Consider the following 26,424-nt stretch of genomic DNA (forward strand, 5'->3'; position numbering starts at 1 on the left):
CTCTTGTTGGCTGAACTAATTGAAGTAATAAACGATCCCCAAGAACTAGCCCTAGTAAAATGCACCGCACACACCAATGGAGAAGACTATGTATCAAAAGGAAATGCAGCAGCAGACGCACATGCGAAATATGCTGCATATTTTGGTGAGATATGGAACCCCACCGACTCACAGAGAGGGAGAGGGAGGGGAATAGCGAGGGAGATGTTAATAAGAGAAGGGTACACCCATCTCCCAGCCACACAGATTATGGAGCTACAAGCGGCTGCACCAATGGCCGAAAAAGAAGTATGGGTGAAAAGAGGATGCACAATGTCACCAACTGACGCACTATGGCGCCAGGGTGGCACTGGGAAAGTTGTAATACCGTTGGCACTGTTAAATACCGCCCTGAGCCAATTACATCACCCTGCCCATACAGGCAAGGAAATAATTGCAGCACGAATTAGAGAAGATTGGTTTTGTCCCGAGTTAACCTCTCATGTGTCAAATTTTATCAGCAATTGCCTCACATGTCAACAGTTTACGGCCGGCCATACTTTAAAAGTGATAAGAGGTACAATACCCCGGCCAGAAGGGCCTTTTCGGCACCTTCACATTGACTATGTTGATATGATCAACATCTGTCAAGGCAATAGGTATATGATTGTAGTAGTATGCCCATTTTCTAGGTGGATTGAAGCAGGGCCCTGTTCACACCCTGATGCGTTTAGAGCAGCCAAATTCATAGTAAGGGAGGTCTTCCCCAGATGGGGAGTGTGCGAGGTGTTAAGATCAGACAATGGGCCCCATTTCGCAAACGAAATGTTCCAGCATATCACATCCCTGCTGAACATTAAACACAAATTTGCATGTGCATACCACCCACAGGCTAATGGTGTATGTGAACGCCTAAATGGCTTATTGAAGGAGGCAATTGCTAAAATACAACAAACAACAAAGAAAAGTTGGTTGTATTGCCTCCCGTTAGCATTGTTTGAACTTAGAAACAGGCCAGGGTCCGACCACCACCTCACCCCACACGAAGTGGTTACTGGACGCCAAATGCGCCTTCCCCTAACACCAACGTCAAGGGCATTCACCGACCACGAAAGTTCAGCGAATGTGTTAGGTGATGAAATGTATCAATATGTGTCTTCTTTGATTACTAGTGTCGTGTTTGTGTCTCAACAGCTCGAGCGCATACGGGGCGGGTCCACCAGCAATCAAGAAAAAGACGAAAGTACGGAATTGGGAAAGGAGAACTCCTGCAAACTTGCCAAAGGTGACCACGTACTACTTCGCAATTTCAATAGAAGGTGGCATGAGAAGAGGTTCACTGGCCCCCATCTGGTAGAGGACGTATCAACAAGAGCAGTAAAACTAAAGGATAAGCGTGCCTGGAATCACCTACATGACGTAAAGATCTACAAACTGCAGACCCGCCCCAGCGCCAACGACAGAGCAATTGGAAGAACAGCAACCACATCCCCTACAGCGGAAGAAAGTTCAACCACAGACAACGACCCAATTGTTCCCTCGGAGACAATAACTGACGAAGAAGGGAGTGATCCCCATACTGCCCACCCCATGATCACTCGCTCAAAGAGTAAAAATACTTCCGCCATTTGAGCACAAACCCCCCCCCCCATTGACTGCTAAGTACAGTTGTAACTAAAACTGAAGGACATGATTGCACTAATACACATGTAAACACGTGAATGTTCTCTTTTTTCTCTCGCACATACAGGAACTGCGTAATATTGTATTGTTAAGAAAACTAATTAACAAATTCAGTGTGCAGGTGTAAATGGTGCTGCCAGACGATAACTACCCAGAAGAATTGTCACACCAATTTGTATACGAAATAAAGAGGCCAACATACTTAAAAAGGAGAAGGGTACGTGTATACTACACAGCCTTCCTCCTGGCCATAGAATATCACATGCCCCACCTCCGCCCATACTTGCCAGTCCTAAGAGACCCATCACTTAGAGTAGCGTGGGAGCAGCTCTTCGCCTGGGCACTGAATGACTACTTGATAGGGAGAGCTTAAAAGTAACAAAACTAACATCTAATAACCAGCACTTTTGAGAATTTTCAGGCGGGCAACTGTAACGTCGCAAGAATAAGCTGCCAGGACCGCAGCAAGGTAAGAGCAAAATGCCGGTGAAATTAGCATATGTAATAAAAATAATAGGGATTTTTATGATCACCGGGTTCTTGGCTGCTTCTGTCTGGCAGTACAGCTATGCTATTGATTTTATTGCTGCACCCAAACTTAATATACCCCCGTCCCCTGCTGCAACAGGTGATACGTCAGGTGGTAATAGTAATTTTGCACCCAAGCAAAATAGAGTTAAACGCAGCACATACTCAGACAATAAAGGTATTGATAATTATGTACAAGACTCAGCACACGTCACAAACAACATATGGTACCAACACATGACCCGCATTGGTAAACAGACAACTGAGGATAGCTGTTACGTTTGCTCATTAATACCATACGCCATGAGCGCTTCACGAACATTTGTTGCCACAGAAATAGATGAAAAAACAGCACAGTGCGTAATATATTTGGCCCTGTTCCAAACAAAAGGAAGATTTCAAGGAACAGTAGTGCACATGACATGGAAAACACGAGACTCATACCCATATGAAAACAACTTCCTCAAGACCTATCTAAGTTATCACAAGACCAGTTTACATGCTGAAGCATTCAGGTACATAACAAGTGGCCCTGCAAAAGGAGAAACAAAGAAGGTAACACTGCAGTACCTACCATGTGATTGGTACGCCACTGAAGTTCCGGGTAAACAAGGATGCTGGGAAAGGCCGCTACTGACGATAACAGGAAAGGTGTTCCTGGGCAACAGCTGGGAGATAGGAGTGATTGGCAGCAACATGGTAACAAAAGAAACTATCTCAACTATCGAGACACACAATCATCGATGTTGGACGACGTGGATCAAGTATGTATCAATGCTCACATGGGTAGAAGAAGATGAAGACCCGATAACTATACTACCATTGACTGCACCCAAAGTATGCTATCAGCATAAAGGAGAGGTGGACGTAGGATATAACACCAATTGTGCAAACGTGATGGAGTTACCTGAGGGGGGAGCGGGAACAGCAGTAATAATGGACCATTATTGGGCCTGTGGGGAAAAGGCATATCATACATTGCCTCCCCTGTGGAATGGTGTGTGCACAATGGTACACGTCAATGTGCCATCACTAGTGGTACCTAAGAAGCATGTCGATGTGGCGAAATTTCCTAAAATGGATGAAGGGGATAAGAGAAGGAAGAGGTCTGCACCACTCCAGAAGGAGCAAGGAAACAGGACCAACAGCAATGATACTGTACTAAACAGGAGAAAAAGACAAGGAGAGCCATTGACAGGAAATTACCTGTGGGGAAGATCGGAAACGGAACTAACATCAATACCGCCAGAACATAGACTATTCAGCAGAGCAGCAATGTTCTTCTCCTCAATAATACATCCGGGACTGCAGGCATACGCAAACGCAAAATGGCTCCAAATAACAAGGTGGGAACTAATGATGACCATCAATTCAACAGTAAATGGGTTCAACGCAATTAAAGAGGAGCTGCGAGCTGTAAGGATGGTTGCACTCCAGAACAGATATGTATTGGACCTCCTCACAGCAATGGAAGGAGGAGTTTGTGCAAAGATAGGACAATCTTGCTGCACGTTCATACCTGCCAACGATGCTGACAATGGTACGCTGACAGAAGCAGTTTCACAATTGGCCCAGATGCACTCCAAAATGATGGACGAAAGTAACGGTGTGAACAAGGATAAGAGCTGGTTTTCACTATTATGGTCATGGATGCCATCTTGGCTGTCAGATGGACTGAAAATAATAGTGGGATGTGCTATTTTGGCTGGAGCTGCCCTGATAATAATTAGGTTTTGGAAGGCCCGGAAGGCACGCACGACTGACGAGTTGCTGGAAATGGTGGGAATGCACCCCTTAATGCCAGCAGATGACGGCCAGCATACAGGTGTGATAATACAAGAAAGGGAGAAGTTGCGCACCCAAATTATCACCAATCATCTAGACCCACCATCAGTGAAGATCGAAAACCCAAGGAACCCCCGGAGCTACATAGGAAGATGGGTATACTGTACTCCTGGAGGGACATGTGAATACATGTATTGGTCATTTGAAGATCATGTAAACCATTATGGACATCTCGGCGGGATAACTAAGATATGGAGGGTAAGAGGAGATAACGAGAAGGATATGTTTGTGGTCGACAAGTCGACCAGAGGGGGGACTGAAGTGGGAGAATGGAAGACCAGGCTCCCGTCCTTCACCTCTCGAGCTTGGCCTAGAGGGTCACGGCCCAGACACCCGCCGCGAGAAGAGTTCGTCCAGTTACCAGACGACCAGGTACCATGGTACAGGAACATACGGATGTGTCCACCTGCCTGCCCAGCAGCCCGCACTGACCGTGCCGACACCTGCGGCTCGGATCAGCTAGACTAAAAACCACACGTCGTTAGAGATGCCATGACGACCTAGACAACGGGAAGCACATCTGTATAAATATACACACTTAACATTCCCACACCAATCTACACGAAGAATATACTCAGTGCTCTGACGTAGGCGACAGGCATATTCACGGACGTGCATCTTTATTATTTTTACATAGGCTTTCAGAGTACAGAAACGCAAGACGCATCATGAACTCATCTATAACGCTTGCTCATGCTTCCCTTGAAACCCGTTACCACCGTGAGAGGTATAATGGAAACACGATATTGGTCATGGAAATATATGCCACTATAATCTAAAGCACCCATGCACGAAATGGATCACTTATGCACCAGGCCCAAGTAGGCCTCAAGCAAGAGTTCCGTGGACATTAACAAAGCAAAAGTCAGGTTGCTGATCCTGCAGAATGAGCCTGGTGGAGCACCCAGCCAAGGTCGCAATGTTGCAAACCCACATCCAAGAACAAATCATCAAAGGCACGATGTTGCAACCTTGCACTCCGCGTACCAACGTTAGAATCATATCTACAAATTAAACCAGACACACAGTGGAAAAACAATATTAATTGTGCAGAATTCTGCCTCAAACACGGTCCCGCCTCACGTGACCAAGCCGAACCTGACGAGATGCCAAAACCCAGGAGAGACAGGGCGTCTGGGTCCCGCACTACGAGACACAGGCCGGGACACTTGAAAGGCTCCATGGACACCTGCTACAGTGGGAACGGTCAGCTCCCACCTATAAATAAATCCTCACATTGTCTGCATGTACCCATATTGAAACATTGTTGCAAACACGGGTACACCGAGAGCTGGGAACAACGGTGGTCCCAGGCTGGGGAGCTCACGGATGCACCAATCAGAACATGGGGCTCTTATCTCACACGTCATTAACATTAGCCAATCCTCAGGGGTCTTCATGTAACAATTCTTATGTATCTAATTGAAGGGACAACCCAGATATACCACCTGACTACACCTTGACCACTAATATCATTCTCTATATGTGTACTATACTAACCCTACCACTCGAGCAACCAATTATGAGTGGCGGTAGGTTTTTGTTAACTTTTTGAAGTGACGCAAGTAGCGCGTCATATTACAGTAAAAAGGGCCTGCGAGCCCCACGATTGTGTGTGTGTCAGGACGAACGCGTACGCTCCTTGACCCATCCCTGCCGTTTGCATAATAAACAGCAGAAGTTGCCTTGCTCCTTGTGTGTGCCTCATACTCTGTCTCGATCCGAGATATACACGGGAGGAGTTGGGGCCTCCCTGCCCGGAGGTCTGCGGGCGGCCCGGCCGACCCCGGCAGAATTTCCCCCCGACAGGGCGGATGCAGGAGTGATGACAGGGAGAGCTGGGTAGGTGCAGATGGTAAGGGCAGGGGTAGAGGGCATGCCAAGGTGTGGGAGACGGAAGAGAAAAGGGGCGGATGCAGGAGTGATGACAGGGAGAGCTGGGTAGGTGCAGATGGTAAGGGCAGGGGTAGAGGGCATGCCAAGGTGTGGGAGACGGAAGAGAAAAGGGGCGGATGCAGGAGTGATGACAGGGAGAGCTGGGTAGGTGCAAATGGTAAGGGCAGGGGTAGAGGGCATGCCAAGGTGTGGGAGACGGAAGAGAAAAGGGGCGGATGCAGGAGTGATGACAGGGAGAGCTGGGTAGGTGCAGATGGTAAGGGCAGGGGTAGAGGGCATGCCAAGGTGTGGGAGACGGAAGAGAAAAGGGGCGGATGCAGGAGTGATGACAGGGAGAGCTGGGTAGGTGCAGATGGTAAGGGCAGGGGTAGAGGGCATGCCAAGGTGTGCGAGACGGAAGAGAAAAGGGGCGGATGCAGGAGTGATGACAGGGAGAGCTGGGTAGGTGCAGATGGTAAGGGCAGGGGTAGAGGGCATGCCAAGGTGTGGGAGACGGAAGAGAAAAGGGGCGGATGCAGGAGTGATGACAGGGAGAGCTGGGTAGGTGCAGACGGTAAGGGCAGGGGTAGAGGGCATGCCAAGGTGTGGGAGACGGAAGAGAAAAGGGGCGGATGCAGGAGTGATGACAGGGAGAGCTGGGTAGGTGCAGACGGTAAGGGCAGGGGTAGAGGGCATGCCAAGGTGTGGGAGACGGAAGAGAAAAGGGGCGGATGCAGGAGTGATGACAGGGAGAGCTGGGTAGGTGCAGACGGTAAGGGCAGGGGTAGAGGGCATGCCAAGGTGTGGGAGACGGAAGAGAAAAGGGGCGGATGCAGGAGTGATGACAGGGAGAGCTGGGTAGGTGCAGACGGTAAGGGCAGGGGTAGAGGGCATGCCAAGGTGTGGGAGACGGAAGAGAAAAGGGGCGGATGCAGGAGTGATGACAGGGAGAGCTGGGTAGGTGCAGACGGTAAGGGCAGGGGTAGAGGGCATGCCAAGGTGTGGGAGACGGAAGAGAAAAGGGGCGGATGCAGGAGTGATGACAGGGAGAGCTGGGTAGGTGCAGACGGTAAGGGCAGGGGTAGAGGGCATGCCAAGGTGTGGGAGACGGAAGAGAAAAGGGGCGGATGCAGGAGTGATGACAGGGAGAGCTGGGTAGGTGCAGACGGTAAGGGCAGGGGTAGAGGGCATGCCAAGGTGTGGGAGACGGAAGAGAAAAGGGGCGGATGCAGGAGTGATGACAGGGAGAGCTGGGTAGGTGCAGACGGTAAGGGCAGGGGTAGAGGGCATGCCAAGGTGTGGGAGACGGAAGAGAAAAGGGGCGGATGCAGGAGTGATGACAGGGAGAGCTGGGTAGGTGCAGACGGTAAGGGCAGGGGTAGAGGGCATGCCAAGGTGTGGGAGACGGAAGAGAAAAGGGGCGGATGCAGGAGTGATGACAGGGAGAGCTGGGTAGGTGCAGACGGTAAGGGCAGGGGTAGAGGGCATGCCAAGGTGTGGGAGACGGAAGAGAAAAGGGGCGGATGCAGGAGTGATGACAGGGAGAGCTGGGTAGGTGCAGACGGTAAGGGCAGGGGTAGAGGGCATGCCAAGGTGTGGGAGACGGAAGAGAAAAGGGGCGGATGCAGGAGTGATGACAGGGAGAGCTGGGTAGGTGCAGACGGTAAGGGCAGGGGTAGAGGGCATGCCAAGGTGTGGGAGACGGAAGAGAAAAGGGGCGGATGCAGGAGTGATGACAGGGAGAGCTGGGTAGGTGCAGATGGTAAGGGCAGGGGTAGAGGGCATGCCAAGGTGTGGGATGCATGGAAATAAAAGAAGATAAGGCGGAGCAGGAGCATGTAGACATTTAAAGACAATGACGGGCTGGGAAAGCAAGCCAATGAAGTGCATCGAGGGAAGGAGAATTAGGAGAAGGAGGAAGAAGCAGGTAAAAAAGAATTACAGTTTGAACAATAAACTGAAGAGGAGACAGGGCATAAGCAGGGAACCCCAAGAGAAGGCTGGACCAGTTGACAAGACGAGGGGAAACACAGAGGATAGAGGAGCTGGAGTAGCTGACAAGGGGAGAGGATGCCAGATGTTACGGATGTTAGTGAGCTGATGGTGACAGGAACCAGCAAGAGACGAAATGCGATTCAAAATGGCGGGCAAAGGGTCAAAGATGAGACCAAGATTCCCGACAGATGAAGAAAGGAGAAGACAGTCTGGGGAGAGGATGGGGACAAGAGGAGGATACCAGAGAGTTCCTGTTCTGGAAGGGTCGCGGCTGGCTGAATGAGAAGGCACACATTGCTTAAAATCAGAGAGACAATTAGAGTCAAACGGAGCAGGTCAGAAAAGGGAGGACATTCTGAGAGTCGACTGCATAGAAATGACAGTGGTGGCCAGCCAAAGGGGAACACACCATTAGCATCTGTGTCAGAAACTACACAGTGCTAAGGTGAGTGGGAAGGTGGAGTGGGGAAGGGAAGGGAAGCACCCGAAACTTAATGACAATGTTCAGAACGCAGGCTTTCCTTAGGGAATACAGCCCGCCTTCAAAGCATTCTCGTTGGTTGACAGCACTCCCAAAGGTGCTAATGCGGTATAGACCGCCTCATGCACTTCTAAAGTGCTATATCATTGTCTTGTACTCAACACTTAGGATGTACTTCTGACACTTGTAATTTTCTAAGCTCTTCTCCCCATCCTTCACCATGCACTTAACTGATCTGAATCTTCTTTGAGCCTTCGAAAAATCTCATTCCCTCCCCATATCCCTCTGCTCGGGAGACGCTGCAAAATGGGTCGGTCTCTGGTTGAGGGCTTATAGAAAGAACAACAAAATTAAAAATGAATAAGAACCAGAGGAATAGCATGTTTCAAGGAAGAGAGGAAAATGTCAGCAGAAAGAGAAGACTTCATAGGAGATTTCAAGTAAGAGAGAAAGTAGGAATATTCCAAAGGAACAAAGGCAGTAGGAAGGGGATCTGATGGGGCAGCACATTTAAGCAGAAGACTGAGAGAGTTCCAAAAAAAGGGGCTAAAAGTAGAAAAAGAAACAAAAGAGGCAGAGGACAAAGAAGGCAGAGAGGGAAAAACTGGGCAGAAAGAAGAGCGAATATTGTCAAGGTCAGAAGGTGAAATGGGAGAGTTCAAAGTTGGGTCGGGAGGACGGGGCCGAGATATTGCTGATAAAACAAGAGATGGCGGCAATGCCGTGAACACATTGAGAGATTTGTAGTAACGTTTTATCACATTAAATAATTGAGATCGTAAAAGTGCCATCTTTCATGCTGTGCTAGTTGGGGAACATGTAGAGAGTACATTTATTTTTCCTCCTTAGCAACAACACGGTGCTGCGTTGTCAGCTGACGCGTAGCCTTCAGTTCGTTCGTTTTTTTGGCCGCCATTTTGAAGTGTTAGAACGTGCACCAGCAGCCATTGTAGTGCAGGTAACCACTGCCCAAGTTAGGGGTCCTGTGCCAAAGGCCACCTGACACCCGTCCATCGAAAAGTGTGCGGTGCAGCTCTAAGCATCAGCAGAAGATGGAGTCCCCTGCTTCTCTTTTGTTCTTCTCACTGTTTCCATGTCTCTAGTCTAGTCAATTAGCAAGTATGGGATGGAGGCTGTAACCACCTGTAGAAGCCTGCATTCCAAGCTGCCCTTTGTGATGTGTACACACTGGTCAGTGGGCAAGAGAAATTGCCAAGTTCTACCACGCTAAGCCCCAGGCGAGACTTCCCATGAGCTCTGATAGCATTACAGTCTTGCTCAGCAGACAACATGAATGAAAGAAAACTGATGGGCTAAACATTTGCATAAATAAACTTTCCTGAACACTATAAACGCCCCCACACTCTTACCAGTGGTATTAATGTATGGAAACAATATAGCACACTTGCCTGTATTTAATATCAACAACACCCCTGTCCCAACTAGCCCGGATGATGCATAGCAGCCAAGACACTTACATCACAGACTGTTGCTTGCAGAATGGCATCGAAGCCGCCCTCTGGGCCATCACGGTTTCGAGAGACACTCTGGCGTTGGACCTCCTCGTTGAAGCGCTGCACTTGGTTGGTGAGTGCCAGCACGTGCTTGTAGCCAAAGGTTGGTAAGCAGACAGATTTGATCCTGGAAGAGAAGAGTGCACCTACACATTGACAATTCACTTATGTGTACCACCGCGAAGCTGGCAACGCAATCTGGGCGGGATCTGGGAGACACGCGGAGAGGTAGAGAACGTGGCAGGTTATGACATTGTGGCCAGGATACTGGAAAACAAGCATGGCTGACTTGGCACCACTGATGATCCCATTAGTCAGGAGACGAATGGGGTGTAAACATTACAAGGCCAGTTCAGGGAAATGTATGCATCTTATTCCAGGCAAGTGCCTAAAACGTAATTTGCATAATTAAAAAAAAGTCTACCAAATAATGATAAGTACTAAACAGTTGACAACTAAAACAAGACAACTTTAAGAAGAGCAGCCTGTTATCTTCTCCAAATTCAGATCCAGCTAGTTCTTTTTTACTGTATGTGTACAACCTGGGCCTCTATGGGGGCTCAGGGCCATAAACAGCATTTTCCATGCCTTTAATTTGGAGATTAATGCTATTAGCACCCTCTGAAAACATGTATAGTGCTAATAGACTTTTTTTAGGGCAAATTGGCTGTGTGCTAGGGTGTGCTATTTTCCCTTGAAAAAACGACAAAAACAAGATGGCCGAAAGGAAAAAGTAACGGGAGACTTCCTCAGGGGTGGACTGGCCTTTAGGGAGCTCTGGAGATTTCGCGGTAGGCCTCTGCACCCTGGACCTCTTTTGTGTGGTATTTCTCCGTTTTCACCTAGGAAAACGGTAGGGCTTGCTGGAAATGTGCAATATTGGGTCACTTTGAAAATTCTTTGCAGGGCTTCTTTTGGTTCCCTGTCCACCCCTGCTTCCACTTTACTATTTCTATGGTCCTGCAGCAAGCAGGCTGGAGACAGCAAGATGCTGGAGGTGGACAAGTAAGTGGAAGTTGGTTTAGAGTGGGGAGGGGAGAGTGGCGATTCTGGAGGCGGGGCGAGGGGAATACATGGTTTCAGAAGGTCATTTGCATGCCAGTTTCCTTTTGTGAATCAAGTGCTAGCGTGAGTGCAAACTGCTGAGCTCTGTTGAGATTATCCAAAGACTGAAAGTGAGAGATGTCTGAGCACCGAAATCCCTCAACGAAATGTGAAAAACATGCATGACCAAATGAGCCAGGTTGCAGTGGTGAGACTCAAGCATGGGCCGCAGATGCCAGCACAATCGCAGAGAATTCCGCAATGTGGTTGACATGGACGCCCAATATATTCAATCGGAATACATGCACTCATACTCAATCACTTAAGCACAACATGCCAAGCTTAGCGCTCAACTTTGCAGATCCAAGCATCACAGGAAAGGCCTGACCTCGACACGGAACATGCCTACTGCCTCCAAGACTTACTCCAGGCAGGGGTTGGCGATGGCTTCTTTGGGCGAGAGGTACATGTACGGAGACATGGGCTTGTCCACGAAGGCCCCGAAGCCAATGAGCAGGTTGCTGGTCACCGTCCTCATTCTCTCCGTCAAGTTGGTGCCTAGCGTCTGCAGCTTCTTGAGATCATCGTTCATGGAGTTGGACAGGTCCATCAGGTAGTAGATGTCCACGGGGTAGTCGTCCACTTGACGCACTTGTACAGAGAAGACTTTGGCGTCATCTGGAAGGAACAAAGGGCATGGCTCATCAAGTCTTCGCAACATGGTTTGCACGCTCAACTGCAAACTTGTACATAAGCGGCTCGCTATGGGTTTTCTGCTACAGGAAAAGATATTTCAACTGCCACCTGTTTTTGCTGCCTGCCTCATTACAGGCTGGGTATTGCAGGCACTAGGTTCTGAATGTTAAGTTATTAACAAAAGAAAAACATGGCGTACAAGTTGCATGATTACGGGCTCTGATACCATTCATAAATAACCACTAATTTTGCCTCCACTAAAAGGAATTCCCATCCACGTTTAACCAAACCTTTATGTCCCTCCCATAAGTGGCGCGATGCGCTAGACTGTCTAACACCCATATGCTATAGTGGGATGCCAGGAACAGGGCCAGGGTGCTTTGGGCATTCCATCTCCCTTTTGTGGGGAATTCCACTTGGAAATGGATGCAGAATGCTTGCGGGTAGCGGAGCACCCATGTATTCGGTATCCGGTCATTGCATCGACAACCAAAGCATCTACAGCAATACCATCTAAAAAAAGCATCTAAAAAGCATCTAATGCATTTTTTAGATGGTAAAGGGTTTAGTTTAATAAAAATGGGCTTTAAAGGTTAATAAAAGGATGGTTGGGGGGACCGCCCCCATTAAATCATTTTTTTTTTAATGCATTAGATGCTTTTTTTTAGATGCTTCTTTTTAGATGGTATGGCATTAGATGCTTTGGCTGTCAATGGAATGACTATAAACCATGTATTCTGCTTCTCTGCTCCGTGAAGTGGAATAGGAGCCATTCCACCCACGCGAAGTGGAATAGGAGCCATTCCGCCCACGCGAAGTGGAATAGGAGCCATTCCGCCGACGCGAAGTGGAATAGGAGCCATTCCGCCCACGCGAAGTGGAATAGGAGCCATTCCGCCCACGCGAAGTGGAATAGGAGCCATTCCGCCCACGCAAAGTGGAATAGGAGCCATCCCGCACATGCCTAGTCATAAGTCAGAGTTCACTATTGTGAGTGTAATGGGGTCTTAGAGACTCATATGGACAGTTTCTATGGATGTCTCTCCTCTGCATTCATGTTTCAGGCTCTTACCTGGCCGCAGGTGCAGCTCAACGCTCTGGGGGCTCATCTGCGTGATGACGGATGTACGTCCGCCAGACCCAGTGTCACTCAGGGGCACGTTCCTCAGAATCCTCAGGTTGCTCACAGGGAACTCAATGTTCTCTCTTGTACAGCCATTCTCCTGTAGGGTCTGCAGGAGGTCGCATCGCGATGCCCCCTTTTCCAGATTCTGTAAAGGAAAGGGAAGGAAAATTGGGTGCAGATCAAAGCAGAGTTCGGCCCACAAGCCTTCTGGACTCTTTGATGGGCTTCAACACAATGTGAGAAGGGGACACTGGCATCAGGAGGAGAATTCCCACAAGGGAAGAGGATAATGGATATGGAAGCATGACATTGATGACCGGGTTCATCAAGCCCTTGTAAGGTGCCTACAAATTCCCTGCAGGTGGCCTGCTGACGGCGTAGTCACCTTCCGGCTCCATGCAGAGGCGATTACCACAAAAGGGATGTGGTTTACATGCACACAGCCACACAAACCTCAAAAGTGTGATTGAGAAGCTAGATAGAGAAGAAAGACATTAGAGGAAGAACATGTTATGCACAAAAAAAGTCTCACAAACGTTAACCAGCGACTGCCCAATAGAGGTCTACAAGCAGTCCATCAAGTAATAGCCAACTCTGGCCTATCACAAGCAATCATGTGGCACGTGCGGATCATCCTTAATAGTGCACTCCCTGAACCTTGGGAAGATCACACTCCTGTACATGTTTACAGATGATGTGTAGGTCCACGTGTGAAGGAACCTTGTTGTGAAGAGACATTCTGCCCTTTTGTGAGAGGCTGGGGTATGATGAGGAGACGCCTTCCCTTCACTACGTGATTTGAAGGGACGTTATACATATGAACTGACAGGTGAGTGGGAGATGTGGGGGGACATGCTGGCTGTCGACTGGAGCTGGGAAAAGCCATTGCACTTGTGTAGAAAGGGGTGCAGAGGAGCATTCCACTGTTATGAAACAGGTGATGCGAAGAGCCTGCCCTTTTCTAGGGGACATGATAGGGCATTCTGAAATTGGTATAGAGGGTGGGATGAAGGGAATTGCTGCCCTTCTGTAGGGGATGGAAAGGGACGTTCTGCCCTTGTGTAGGGGATACGATGCAGCATTCTGCTCTAGTGTAGGGGGAGGGACGAGGGAATTGCAGCCCTTGTGTAGGGGATCCAAAGGGACTTTCTGCCCTTGTGTAGGGGATACGATGCAGCATTCTGCTCTAGTGTATGGGGAGGGATGTAGGGAATTGCAGCCCTTGTGTAGGGGATCCAAAGGGACTTTCTGCCCTTGTGTAGGGGATACGATGCAGCATTCTTCTCTAGTGTAGGGGGAGGGATGTAGGGAATTGCAGCCCTTGTGTAGGGGATCCAAAGGGACTTTCTGCCCTTGTGTAGGGGATACGATGCAGCATTCTTCTCTAGTGTAGGGGGAGGGATGTAGGAATTGCAGCCCTGGTGTAGGGGATCCAAAGGGACTTTCTGCCCTTGTGTAGGTGATACGATGCAGCATTCTTCTCTAGTGTAGGGGGAGGGATGTAGGGAATTGTGGCCCTTGTGTGGGGGATGCAAAGGGTCGTTCTGCCCTTGTGTAGGGGATACGATGCAGCATTCTTCTCTAGTGTAGGGGGAGGGATGTAGGGAATTGTGGCCCTTGTGTGGGGGATGCAAAGGGTCTTTCTGCCCTTGTGTGGGGGATACGATGCAGCATTCTTCTCTAGTGTAGGGGGAGGGATGAGGGAATTGCAGCCCTTGTGTAGAGGGCAAACGAAAGTTCTACCCTTATGTAGGGGATACGATGCAGCATTCTGCTCTATTGTAGGGGGTGGAATGTAGGGAATTGCAGCCCTTGTGTAGGGGATGAGAAGGAACACGGTCGGACTGGCACAAAAAATACTTGCAGCCATGACAAAAAGGGTACTCCATCCTGAATGACAGTTTGTGATTTTTCAGGACCAAATATTTGAGTAGTACCTGGAGGTGCAGTTCTTTCAAAAATGTGCACAAAACACTTTAGGCCAGCCACAGGCGTTAGAACTAGCCGCTTTATAGTCAGTAAACTGGACCACACTGTAGGAAAAGTCTGGGCCACACTAGCCAGCTGGGCAGGCTCTCCGGGCATTGGCCTATAGCCTTATCGGCCATTCCGAGCCTGTGAAGGGATAGTGCCCACTTGAGTAGGCAATGTAAAGGGACATTGGGGACTTCTGAAGGATTCTGAACATACATTCTGCGCTTGAATAGGGGATGGGGAGAGACATGCTGGCCCTCAGCTGGAGCTGGGATAGGACACTGCACTTGTGAAGAAAAGGGGTGCAAAGGAGCATAACACTGTTGTGAAGCTAGTCAGTCAAAAAACCTTTATTCGATATATAAAATCACTAGGTAGACAGAATCTTATGCTGATAAATGGTTGAGATTTAAGGAGTGTGTTGGCAATTTCTGACCCGCTGAGTGCCTGTCGATTGCGATGGAGGCATATCATGAGTTGAGGGCCCGGCAGACAACTCTGCTCCAGTTCATGGGTATGAATGGTCTTTTATTCTAAAACAGAAAACTATGGCTTGGGCAGAACAAAACAACACACCAGGGATTACCCCCGATAAAACAGCTGAGCGCGTCTTAACGGATGACCGTCCTACCGTCCTTCCCTCTCTCCCTTAGTGGCCCGACTCCTGGCTGAAATAGCAAAGTAACACAAAATCAGTCTACCTTTGGTGGACTGTGGTCCTTCAGTCTTTCCTTACTTCTCACCTCTGTGGCGATAATGGATGCATCGCTAACTTGATCTGGGGTTTCAAGTTCCCCACACTTCTTTCCTGTGTGCACTGTCAGGGGGCGCGCCTCTGCGTCTCATCCTCGTCTGTTATTGTAGTGATGATCCTGAAGCCCTCCTCATGCCGTTCCACACCTCTGTAGGCCACACAGACCCGGTTGATCTCTCTCTGGGCTTGGCTGTCTAGACACCTCCCCTTCGCCTGAAGGAGGTTCTCAGGCAATATGTTAGTTATCTGGTGCTTCAGTATCTTTGTTCAGACTCCTCATCTCCTAGAGTTTGGAGACCCTCCCACTCACTACCAGAACCCGGCTCTATGGCTCTGCTCTGTCTGAGCTGCTACCTCCTCTTTCTTACTTTTATGACCTCCGATGAACCTCTGGCCTTCTCTTCTTCAGGCTCCTCCACCCCCTGGATGCTCTTTACCACTTGGCAACCAAAATGACCCTATGACCGCTCCACTTCTCCACTTTCCTGGGTGTCCTCACATATTGCCCTTTGCCGTGCCCTAATGCGACCCTCGGTCTGATCCTGCACCCGAAATGTGGAATGGGCTCTATTGGGAAGGGGGAGGAGTGTTGGTTTGGATGGATTTTTGGGCTGCTGGTGGACTGGGCATCCTGTGTGTACCTCTACTGGGTCCTAAATCACAGAGCAGATGGTGGCCCCTAGCCCATAGGACTACCACAGCTCCCTCAGACAGGTCTAGCCATAGGACTACCACAGCTCCCTCAGACAGGTCTAGCCATAGGACTTCATTATACTCTGCTTATTTCTTGTCCCCTCCAAGGTTAAAGCTGCTTAGTAAAGTCATTGTTTACAGGTAATAAATAACCTTAGCAAGTCCAAGTGTAGGGCTGCACAAAGCATCCTCCTGCCTGCAATAGAAGGGATGGAGTCCTAAAACTCCACCAACATTCCTTCAGTTTGCCACCTGGCTTGAAAACGCTGATAAATAGAATTTTGCTTTGTGGGGGACTACCAAGCCCACAGAGGTTTCAGAGCTGGATAGAGGATGCTGCGACCTTGTGTGGATGGGGGGGGGGGGAATGTTTCATCACTGGCGTGCCTGGTGTTCGTGGGCGCCCTTGCATCACATCTATGACTGCACGAGTACGGGTGCTGGTGTTTAACCTCTCTTGCTTTCCTGTCTACTTCCTCTGCTGCCAGGTAGGGACGTTAGCGGGAGAATCGGGAGGGTGGGGGGGAGGGTTTATACCATGGTATATTACTACCTGCTTTCTCTCTCGCCTGACTGGATAAGCGCTCGCTCAAGCGAGCTAATGCTGTAAGTGTCCAGTCTTTCCTGTGCACTTCCCTATTGCAGGCATGAGCCCGTTCCTGCTACATATTGAAGTCCGGTTCATTTCTTAGTCCAGGCCACAGGTGTTGTAGAGCCTTGGAAATGCCGTCCCCTTCCTCCACCTGAATTCCCTTATGGAGTTCCGTTCTGGGGACCTGCTCTGAACCAGGTTAGAAAACACCTGAGGATATCCTCCTTCATTCAGATTATGCGCCGGGCACAAGCGCTCTGGATACCCCTTTCCCTCTTCTTGGGAAAAAGAAAACGCTGCTGTGCATAAAAATACCTCAAATTAACCAAAAATGCAGGGGGAAATTAGCCTATGTTGGAATGCACCCGCTGCAACTCCAACTTTCCCAGGAATCCTATTTGTATCATATCAAAACATCAGGCACCAGAGTCTGACACTACTGAGTAAAATTAACACTTTATCTTTCACCAGGAGGTTCCCGCTTTCTTGATCTCCCTCACACAGCGAGTTCCTCTGTTCCCGCTTTCTTGATCTCCCTTCACACAGTGAGTTTCTCTGTTCCCGCTTTCTTGATCTCCCTCACAGAGCGAGTTCCTCTGTTCCCGCTTTCTTGATCTCCCTCACACTGCGAGTTCCTCTGTTCCCGCTTTCTTGATGTCCCTCACACAGCGAGTTCCTCTGTTCCCGCTTTCTTGATCTCCCTTCACACAGCGAGTTCCTCTGTTCCCGCTTTCTTGATCTCCCTTCACACAGCGAGTTCCTCTGTTCCCGCTTTCTTGATCTCCCTCACACAGCGAGTTCCTCTGTTCCCGCTTTCTTGATCTCCCTTCACACAGTGAGTTCCTCTGTTCCCGCTTTCTTGATCTCCCTCACACAGCGAGTTCCTCTGTTCCCGCTTTCTTGATCTCCCTCACACTGCGAGTTCCTCTGTTCCCGCTTTCTTGATGTCCCTCACACAGCGAGTTCCTCTGTTCCCGCTTTCTTGATCTCCCTCACACAGCGAGTTCCTCTGTTCCCGCTTTCTTGATCTCCCTCACACAGCGAGTTCCTCTGTTCCCGCTTTCTTGATGTCCCTCACACAGCGAGTTCCTCTGTTCCCGCTTTCTTGATCTCCCTAACACAGCGAGTTCCTCTGTTCCCGCTTTCTTGATGTCCCTCACACAGCGAGTTCCTCTGTTCCCGCTTTCTTGATCTCCCTCACACAGCGAGTTCCTCTTTTCGCCGTCCACCTTTAGCGCATCTCTCCGTCTTTGACTGACAGCCGTGTCTACCATGGAATGGAACAATACAGAGTTGCATGCAATATCTTTTGGTACCTGCTCTTGCCTGGCGGCCCAATGCCTCGAGAGAGTGTAGACAAGTGTGGTAGGGCTTCGAGGAAACCCTGTACCCACAGAAGAGGACCAACGAGGCATGCTGTTGACTGAAGCAACGCGTGCATAAAACGCTGTTGAATGTAACATTTTTAAATATGGACCTTGTTGTTGAAATTTATATTTGTACCTGTTGATGTCAACAAATACATACTGTATCAAAATGTCGGAAATAGTGGAGCACCCTGGAGTTCCTAAAGGGAAGTCTTCACATATTAGAAGCAACCCACTGAAAGCGCTATACCTTAGACTATGTGTCTGTGATTTAATAAAATGGCAGTGCCCTGTAACAAGACCGGCTTTGCCGGATCGGCTGCTCGGGTTCTGTGCTCGAGTGGTGGGAGCCACATCGAGAAGGGAGGCTTCGGCCGGAAGACCTTGTCTCCTTTGATCCGGCTAGGTTCCTGGGTTGACCTTTGGGGTGATACAGGAATCCGTGCTTTAGCTTCTACTATTTAATTTTGAAAAGAAAATAATATCTTATATTTAACATATTAAACTTGAAAAACAAGTACTGTTTTACACAACGAACCATTATTGAAAAATATTCGATTAAATCAAGTACTACTTAAAAACATATATCAACGTAGACCGATTAAAAAAAGAAGCATTGAGCCGGATGTTATCAATCTGATGTTTCGTACTTGTAATCTTGATACACTACTTTGATTCTTCTTAACTATTAGATCTCCGATCTAACAACTCTTATAGACTCGAGCAGCCTCGCTATAGACTGGCTCGATTTGGCGGCACCTACTTTGATTCTATTGCACTTCGCATGTGGGATACGCTGCCCAGTGACCTTCGTCTTTGCCCTGAACTTTCATCATTTAAGAGATCGCTACAAACGTATCTCTTTAATTCCAATGACTAAGCTCCTTACTTCTTCCGCCTTGTTTTGGTTTTCTACACTTCCTGTTTCTCCTCTTACATGCTGCGCACTGAGGCCCATGGGCAAATTGCGCCCTATAAAAGATATTTAACATTAACATTAACTAAATGTAGGCATATGCCTAGGATTGTTTGCTGTGACAATACCCATAATGGTATTAATTGTTGAATGTAACATTCTGTATTTATTCATTATAAATATTTAATAGAAAACTTATTTAACAAAAAAGAGAAGCATTGAAATCTAAAACTAAACACTCTTCATCCACGATCCGCAAAATACAAGACATTACAAGTCAGCCGGTCCGGAAACAACGGTGGCGGTAAATTCGCTGCCACCGTTGTTTCCAGACCGTGTGATTCCGAGTTCTGACCTGCAGGCGGACATGGAAATACAAGCTCTGTCATAGACGGAACCAGTGTTTCCATGGTCCCATCCCCATGGAGTCCTATGAGACTCCATTGGAATGGGGATTTACAGAATTCCACCTCCAGAATTACTGGGTCACCGGGGTTGTAATGCCCCAGTGATTCCGGCAATCACGGAGGTGGAATGTTATTACGGGTCTGCTACTGCCGGACTCGTAATGAGGCCCATTATCACCCAAACACACTTTGCGTGAAACATGAACCGAGCGGTGGGACCGCCCATGTAAAACTTAAAATGTAAAAAGAGGAAACATTCACCCACTAGCCACGATATGCGATTAACCCTGACCACTATCCTTCTATTCCTAATAGAGGACACATAGCTGTGCAAAACCTCTTGAAAATGGTCAGCAGAAGGGGTACACGTTGAACATAAAATAAAAAATATAGGATGAAGAACAACATTCCACATTCCACATTCCACATCTAATTTCATAACAGCAGATCATATGCTGCCCAAGTTTGCTCCACGGTCTACTTTATAGGTCTTGGAGGAGTCCTTCTTCGGGCCCCGATTTTACACCTACGGCGCACCCATCATTAAATGGACAACACTTGCTTCAGACTGCACATTCCCAATTGTCTCTGCCTGCCATCAATGGATGGATGCACACGGATCATCTGGCACAAAATCAGGGCTCCTGGCATCTCAGGAAATGTAGCCCACCTAGCACACACCTCTGCTCTGGCAGAAGCAGCATGTTCCCAGTAAAAGCTGCCGCAAAGGACTTTTATCAATACTTGTCTTGAAATGCTCCAGTATTTCTGGGGAACAGTCTGTTCTGGTCCAGACTGCAAGTCATTATCCCTGGATCTTCTAGACACAGCCATTCTGTTAATACAACGTGTCTAGTGAGTCTGTTGCAAAGCTGCCCCTTTACTGCCTGGCAGACCTAGTATGCACTGGGTCCCCCCAAAAGCTGGCCCCTCCACATGTTCTGGAGCTGAAATTCCCGGTGGTCAGAAATCAATCAGAACCCTGAAACTCATCAGTGGCAAGAAGGGGTGTGGTAGCTCTGCGGCTTATGGGAAGTAGCTGGAATGCCATTGGCATTGGTGCACCCCATCCTTCACCTGTAGGGAAATGTTGGCATGGAAGTCATGGGATGTCAATGGATTGTGGGATACTACTAATGGCGATAGGAACATCCCAGCCCCGCCCACCTGGTGCCTTCCTGCTTGCCGCTCCTTTCCACCACTTAGCAAGCACCGCCCACCTGGTGCCTTCCTGCTTGCCGCTCATTTCCACCACTTAGCAAGCCCACCCACCTGGTGCCTTCCTGCTTCCCGCCCTTTTTCACCACTTAGCAAGCCCCACCCACCTGGTGCCTTCCTGCTTCCCGCCCTTTTTCACCACTTAGCAAACCCCACCCACCTGGTGCCTTCCTGCCTGCCGCTCATTTCCACAACTTAGCAAGCCCACCCACCTGGTGCCTTCCTGCTTCCCGCCCTTTTTCACCACTTAGCAAGCCCCACCCACCTGGTGCCTTCCTGCCTGCCGCTCTTTTTCACCACTTAGCAAGCCCCACCCACCCGGTGCCTTCCTGCTTGCTGCTGTTTTTTACCACTTAGCAAGCCCCGCCCACCTGGTGCCTTCCTGCTTCCCGCTCTTTTTCACCACTTAGCAAGCCACGCCCACCTGGTGCCTTCCTGCCTGCCACTCTGTTTCCCAACTAAAGGAGCCCTCCAGCTTCTTTTCCTTTGCAGATGGGGAGTAGGTGCAAGTGGATCTAGGTCACCTGGCCTAAGTCCTGCCCACCTGGTGCCTTCCTGCCTGCTGCTCTTTTTCACCACTTAGCAAGCCCCGCCCAACTGGTGCCTTCCTGCTTGCCGATTTTCACCACTTAGCAAGCCCCGCCCACCTGGTGGCTTCCTGCTTCCAGCTCTTTTTCACCACTTAGCAAGCCATGCCCACCTGGTGCCTTCCTCCTTGCCGCTCTGTTTCCCTACTTAAGGAGCCCTCCAGCTTCTTTTCCTTTGCAGATGGGGAGCAGGTGCAAGTGGATCTAGGTCACATGGCCTAAGCCCCGCCCACCTGGTACCTTCCTACCTGCTGCTCTTTTTCACCACTTAGCAAGCCCCGCCCACCTGGTGCCTTCCTTCATCATCACAGTCTTGTGGCCAATGCTGGATTTGACTTTTATGGACTTCATTCATTTACGGTGCGTCACTCTTTCTCAACTCTCATGCTGGACTTCCTTAGCATCTTGTACTCATGGTGGCCCTGAATCATGCTGTTACCATCTTCATCTTGTATCCTGGCTTGCAACATTATGTGCTACTACTGACTTCTGCAATTGTATTCGCTCTCCACTCTTGCTTCTCCACTCTTTTTGACTGCTTACTCTCTTTTTTCTCCTCCTTTCCCTTCTCCCTTTTCCTATCTCCTCCCCTTACTTTCTTCTATGCATTTACTCTATCAGAATTGTCCCTGGACCTAATATGATAGCAACCTCGCCTGTTTCCTCCACCCTCCCATTACTGTTTTTTTCCTCCCCACCATGCCTCCAGCACTATCTGAAATGTCGTCAGGCCTAGTATGATAGTCGCTTGTTTTGTTCCTCCCCGTCCTTTCTGCTCCCCTCTCCCTCACCTTTTGTTTTTCTCCGGCTCTGCCAGAAATGTCGTCAGGACTAGTACGGTAGTCGCCTGTCTGTTTCCATTTCCTTCCCACTCTCCCCCTCCCTTTCTTATCTATGTCTTAGCTCTTGCACTATCTGAAATGTCGTCAGGCCGAGTACGATAGTTAATTTCACAACCTTACTGTTCATGGCCTGCAAGAATGTGGTTGTATTTTCACTTGTTCCCTCCCTTGCCTTGAAGCGCTTTGAAACACATTGTGTGTAGGCGCTATATAAATAAACAATCAAATCATATCATATCCGTCACTCGACACTTGGATATCCTAGACTCCTGACAGTGGGTTCCATGTAATAATCTCCTGCAAAAATGTCTCCTGACAAAAAAGTTGCAGTTTTTTGCAGAGACGTTATTTACATTGCACATGCAGGGGACACCCCGCAACCCCCGAATTATAAATTGTTTTACAAAGGGAGCTGAGGACATTTTTGCAACCCGTCCCCATGCATAATGTCGACAATGGCTTTTCCCAGCGACATTATGTATGGGGACATTATTACCTGATACCTGACAGTGGGCACCACTCAAGCACCGGATGAAACCCACTTGGGCTGGGGACTGATTCCATTGGCTATACGTTCACCACATGGGGACAATGTTACAGACATTGAGTCAGGCAGGTCCTTGGGCTTTGGTGTAGCGAAATCTAACGCATGTACTTGAAACAACGACAAATAGCAGAGTCTGAACGTCTGCAGTCTTCAGGAAGACCAACACTGGTGGCATGGATGCAACATGAAAGGGGAGCTTCATGTTTTATATGGCCCGGGAATGGCCAGGTTCTAGAGGCAGGGAAGCTAAGTGGAAATCCAGCACTCTTCAAGGAGAGTGGGCTTTGAACAGTGGCACCTGTGGGAGCAGTTGCCTGGCCAGGGTTGCCTCGAAGTCAGTGAGGCCTGCTGGAGGTGTGCGTGGCTGGATCCCTCATGGGCCGTGGTTGGGATCTACTGGGAACTATCTGCATAATCCATCTTTTTCACTGTTCTTCAGCAGAGCTGCGGGTACCTTCCCCTGATAAGAGATTTGTGACAAATCAACCTCCGAAGAACCAGTGGTCTAGGGATGAAAATCGGTTTCTAAACCATCAAGGAGACCCACACCTCTGGTACACTAGAAGGGATCTGAACATATTGGAAACACAAGCAAATTATAAACCTCCTTATCAAATTTTGGTAACGTGGACGGAACGGCAGGCTTATCTCAGTGAGATCGTGGATCGTTGATTAGTTGCAACACAGCAAAAATACAATTATTACCCAATGATAAAATGGACTGTCCAGTCAAGGTTGTAATCAAATATCTACTTTATTATTGTCACAACAGACAGTTCTAGCAAACTACAAAATACAAACCAGCCTATCAAGGAATGCAGAGGACAGACAGTTTCAAAGAAGGAAAAAGGGATGCACTCTGGATACTGGTAGGAGGGAGGTCAGTATAGTAATTAATCACAATAGTTCAAGGCTATTTGATTACAACACAAAAGGAGCAATGGGTTGTAAAATGTCACTAGGGGCCTTCGGAAAAGGACCAGGGGGACAGAACCACAATGTACCGTATGTTGTAGGAGCTCTTGGTGCTCAACAGGACCGAGTCGGTTTCAGGTCGCTTTGCAGCTTCTGCGACATAGTTCAAGAGGGGAGACAGCTGCGGTTATCAGGCGACAGTCCGTTCCGTGACTGAAACTGGTTGGACGGCTGCAGGCTGCCCAACACTGCGGCTCGGGCCAGGAATCGTCTTAGTGATGGTTGGCAGTTCTGAAGCACTGGTCGAGGTGTCTCAGATGGCTTTAGCACCTGGGGCGTACCAACAGTCAGTGGTGCAGTTGTTTGCAACTCGAGGGGCTCGACTGGGTTGAAAATGTCCTTTAAGGCAGATGTTGGTAGATGCTTGTCGATGCACTCCTCCTAGATTCTTCACTGGGCTCGTGTTGTCCTTTAAGGTGGACCGCCCAAAGCTGAGGAGAGTGTTGCAGGCAGCTGCCTTGTCCTTTGTTCAGAGACTCTCTGGGACTTCCCTCCTAGGAAGCTTGCTTGCAGAGCCTAGCAGGGCACGCTGTGTGCTGCCTGGGTACTGGTTCTGGAACTTCTGGATTCAGTATCTCCCTCTGTTCCCTGTGAGATGTTTAGGGGAGGGATCTTGCTTCCCTCTTGGAGGTCCTGGCCTTACTTCACTGGCGGAAGATGTAAGGCAGACTGTACCTTCATTATGTATGGGGACATTATTACCTGATACCTGACAGTGGGCACCACTCAAGCACCAGATGAAACCCACTTGGGCTGGGGACTGATTCCATTGGCTATACTTTCACAACATGGGGACAATGTTACAGACATTGAGGCAGGCAGGTCCTTGGGGTTTGGTGAAGCGAAATCTAACGCATGTACTTGAAACAACGACCAATAGCAGAGTCTGAATGTCTGCAGTCTTCAGGAAGACCAACACTGGTGGCATGGATGCAACATGAAAGGGGAGCTTCAGGTTTTATAACGCAATTAATACCCAGAGGTTTGTAAGCACGGACCTGGGGATCCAACCTGAGTTGCTCCAATCGTCTTGCTTCCAAGGCGAGCATGTTGTTCCTGAGCTATCCTATTTGGAGATGCTGAATGACTTTAAGAGTTTAAATCAATGCAGGAGCAGACATGTTATTAAGGTAATGAAGAGAGGTGGATGGAGGAAATGTGGAGGTCAGCATTTCAGGAATCAAGAAATCACAGCAGCAGCTGGAGAGAGAAGTAAACTTGGAGAGGTGGAAAGGAGCAGGGCGAGGAACACTCAGTTGATCAATTGGCTATAGTAAAATGGCAGCGATAAGGGGGTGGGAGCTAGGGTAAACACATCCACCTTCTCCTCTACACCATCCTCAGGTGGCAGCATACTTCTAACAAGACTTCTTTCCCTTTGTCCATGATTCCTAATATTCATATCTCCAACAGGTGCGTCCACAGGGATACATGGCATCACAGGGATACATGGCATCACAGGGATCCATGGCAGCACAGGGATACATGGCAGCACAGGGATACATGGCATCGCAGGGATACATGGCATCACAGGGATACATGGTATCGCAGGGATACATGGTATCGCAGGGATACATGGCATCCCAGGGATACATGGCATCACAGGGATACATGGTATCGCAGGGATACATGGCATCACAGGGATACATGGCAGCGCAGGGATACATGGCATCGCAGGGATACATGGCATCGCAGGGATACATGGCATCGCAGGGATACATGGCAGCACAGGGATACATGGCAGCACAGGGATACATGGCATCACAGGGATACATGGCATCGCAGGGATACATAGCATCGCAGGGATACATGGCATCACAGGGATACATAGCATCGCAGGGATACATGGCATCGCAGGGATACATGGCAGCACAGGGATACATGGCATCACAGGGATACATGGCATCACAGGGATACATGGCATCGCAGGGATACATGGCAGCACAGGGATACATGGTATCACACAGGAGAGGATTGTCTGGGGGACCGATACATGTAAATGCAGTGACAAAATAAAGCATGGTTGCAATCAAGAAGAGTTTTTGAATAATGAATGCTATGTGTATGTGCTATTAAATTAACAATATATAGAGAAATATTTGCAAAAAGTATCATGGGGGTCCATGGTTTATAGAAATTCCCCAATTATACACCAAAAGTAGAGGACTACTGGTGATTCAAATGGGCTGATAGCATCCGCGACCAGGATTTTCATATGAGTTGGGTATAATTACCCTGGTTGAACTTTGAGTGCAATTAGTCTTCATCGAAGGTACATTTACCAATATACCTCTTAGACTGTAATAGGAGCATGTGTTGTCTCAGAGATGGTTTGCCTTTGAGGCCTTCTGCGATGCCTGTTTGTTGAGAAAGGAAAATGGATATCTCTCCACTCACTCCCTGGCCCAGGAATGGCCAGGTTCTATAGGCAGGGAAGCTAAGTGGAAATCCAGCACTCTTCAAGGAGAGTGGGCTTTGAACAGTGGCACCTGTGGGAGCAGTTGCCTGGCCAGGGTTGCCTCGAAGTCAGTGAGGCCTGCTGGAGGTGTGCGTGGCTGGATCCCTCATGAGCCGTGGTTGGGATCTACTGGGAACTATCTGCATAATCCATCTTTTTCACTGTTCTTCAGCAGAGCTGCGGGTACCTTCCCCTGATAAGAGATGTGTGACAAATCAACTTCCGAAGATCCAGTGGTCCAGGGATGAAAATCGGGTTCTAAACCATCAAGGAGACCCACACCTCTGGTACACTAGAAGGGATCTGAACAGATTGGAAACACAAGCAA

At 48.8% G+C, this 26,424-nt stretch overlaps 1 protein-coding gene across 1 annotated transcript in view; it reads right to left on the reverse strand.

Annotated features, from left to right (window-relative positions):
* Positions 1 to 26,424, reverse strand: part of ITGB3 (integrin subunit beta 3) — a 511,657-nt gene that overhangs the window by 388,351 nt on the left and 96,882 nt on the right. The window contains exons 3-5 of the mRNA XM_069634154.1: positions 12,713 to 12,911; positions 11,370 to 11,622; positions 9,865 to 10,027 (exon numbers count right to left, since the gene is read on the reverse strand). Of these exons, the coding sequence (XP_069490255.1) occupies positions 9,865 to 10,027; positions 11,370 to 11,622; positions 12,713 to 12,911 (615 nt within the window). The remainder of the gene's footprint in view (positions 1 to 9,864; positions 10,028 to 11,369; positions 11,623 to 12,712; positions 12,912 to 26,424) is intronic.

Source organism: Ambystoma mexicanum, chromosome 13 (assembly GCF_040938575.1).
Source record: "Ambystoma mexicanum isolate Mex_15411 chromosome 13, UKY_AmexF1_1, whole genome shotgun sequence".
In the NCBI taxonomy this organism is placed as follows: Eukaryota; Metazoa; Chordata; class Amphibia; order Caudata; family Ambystomatidae; genus Ambystoma; species Ambystoma mexicanum.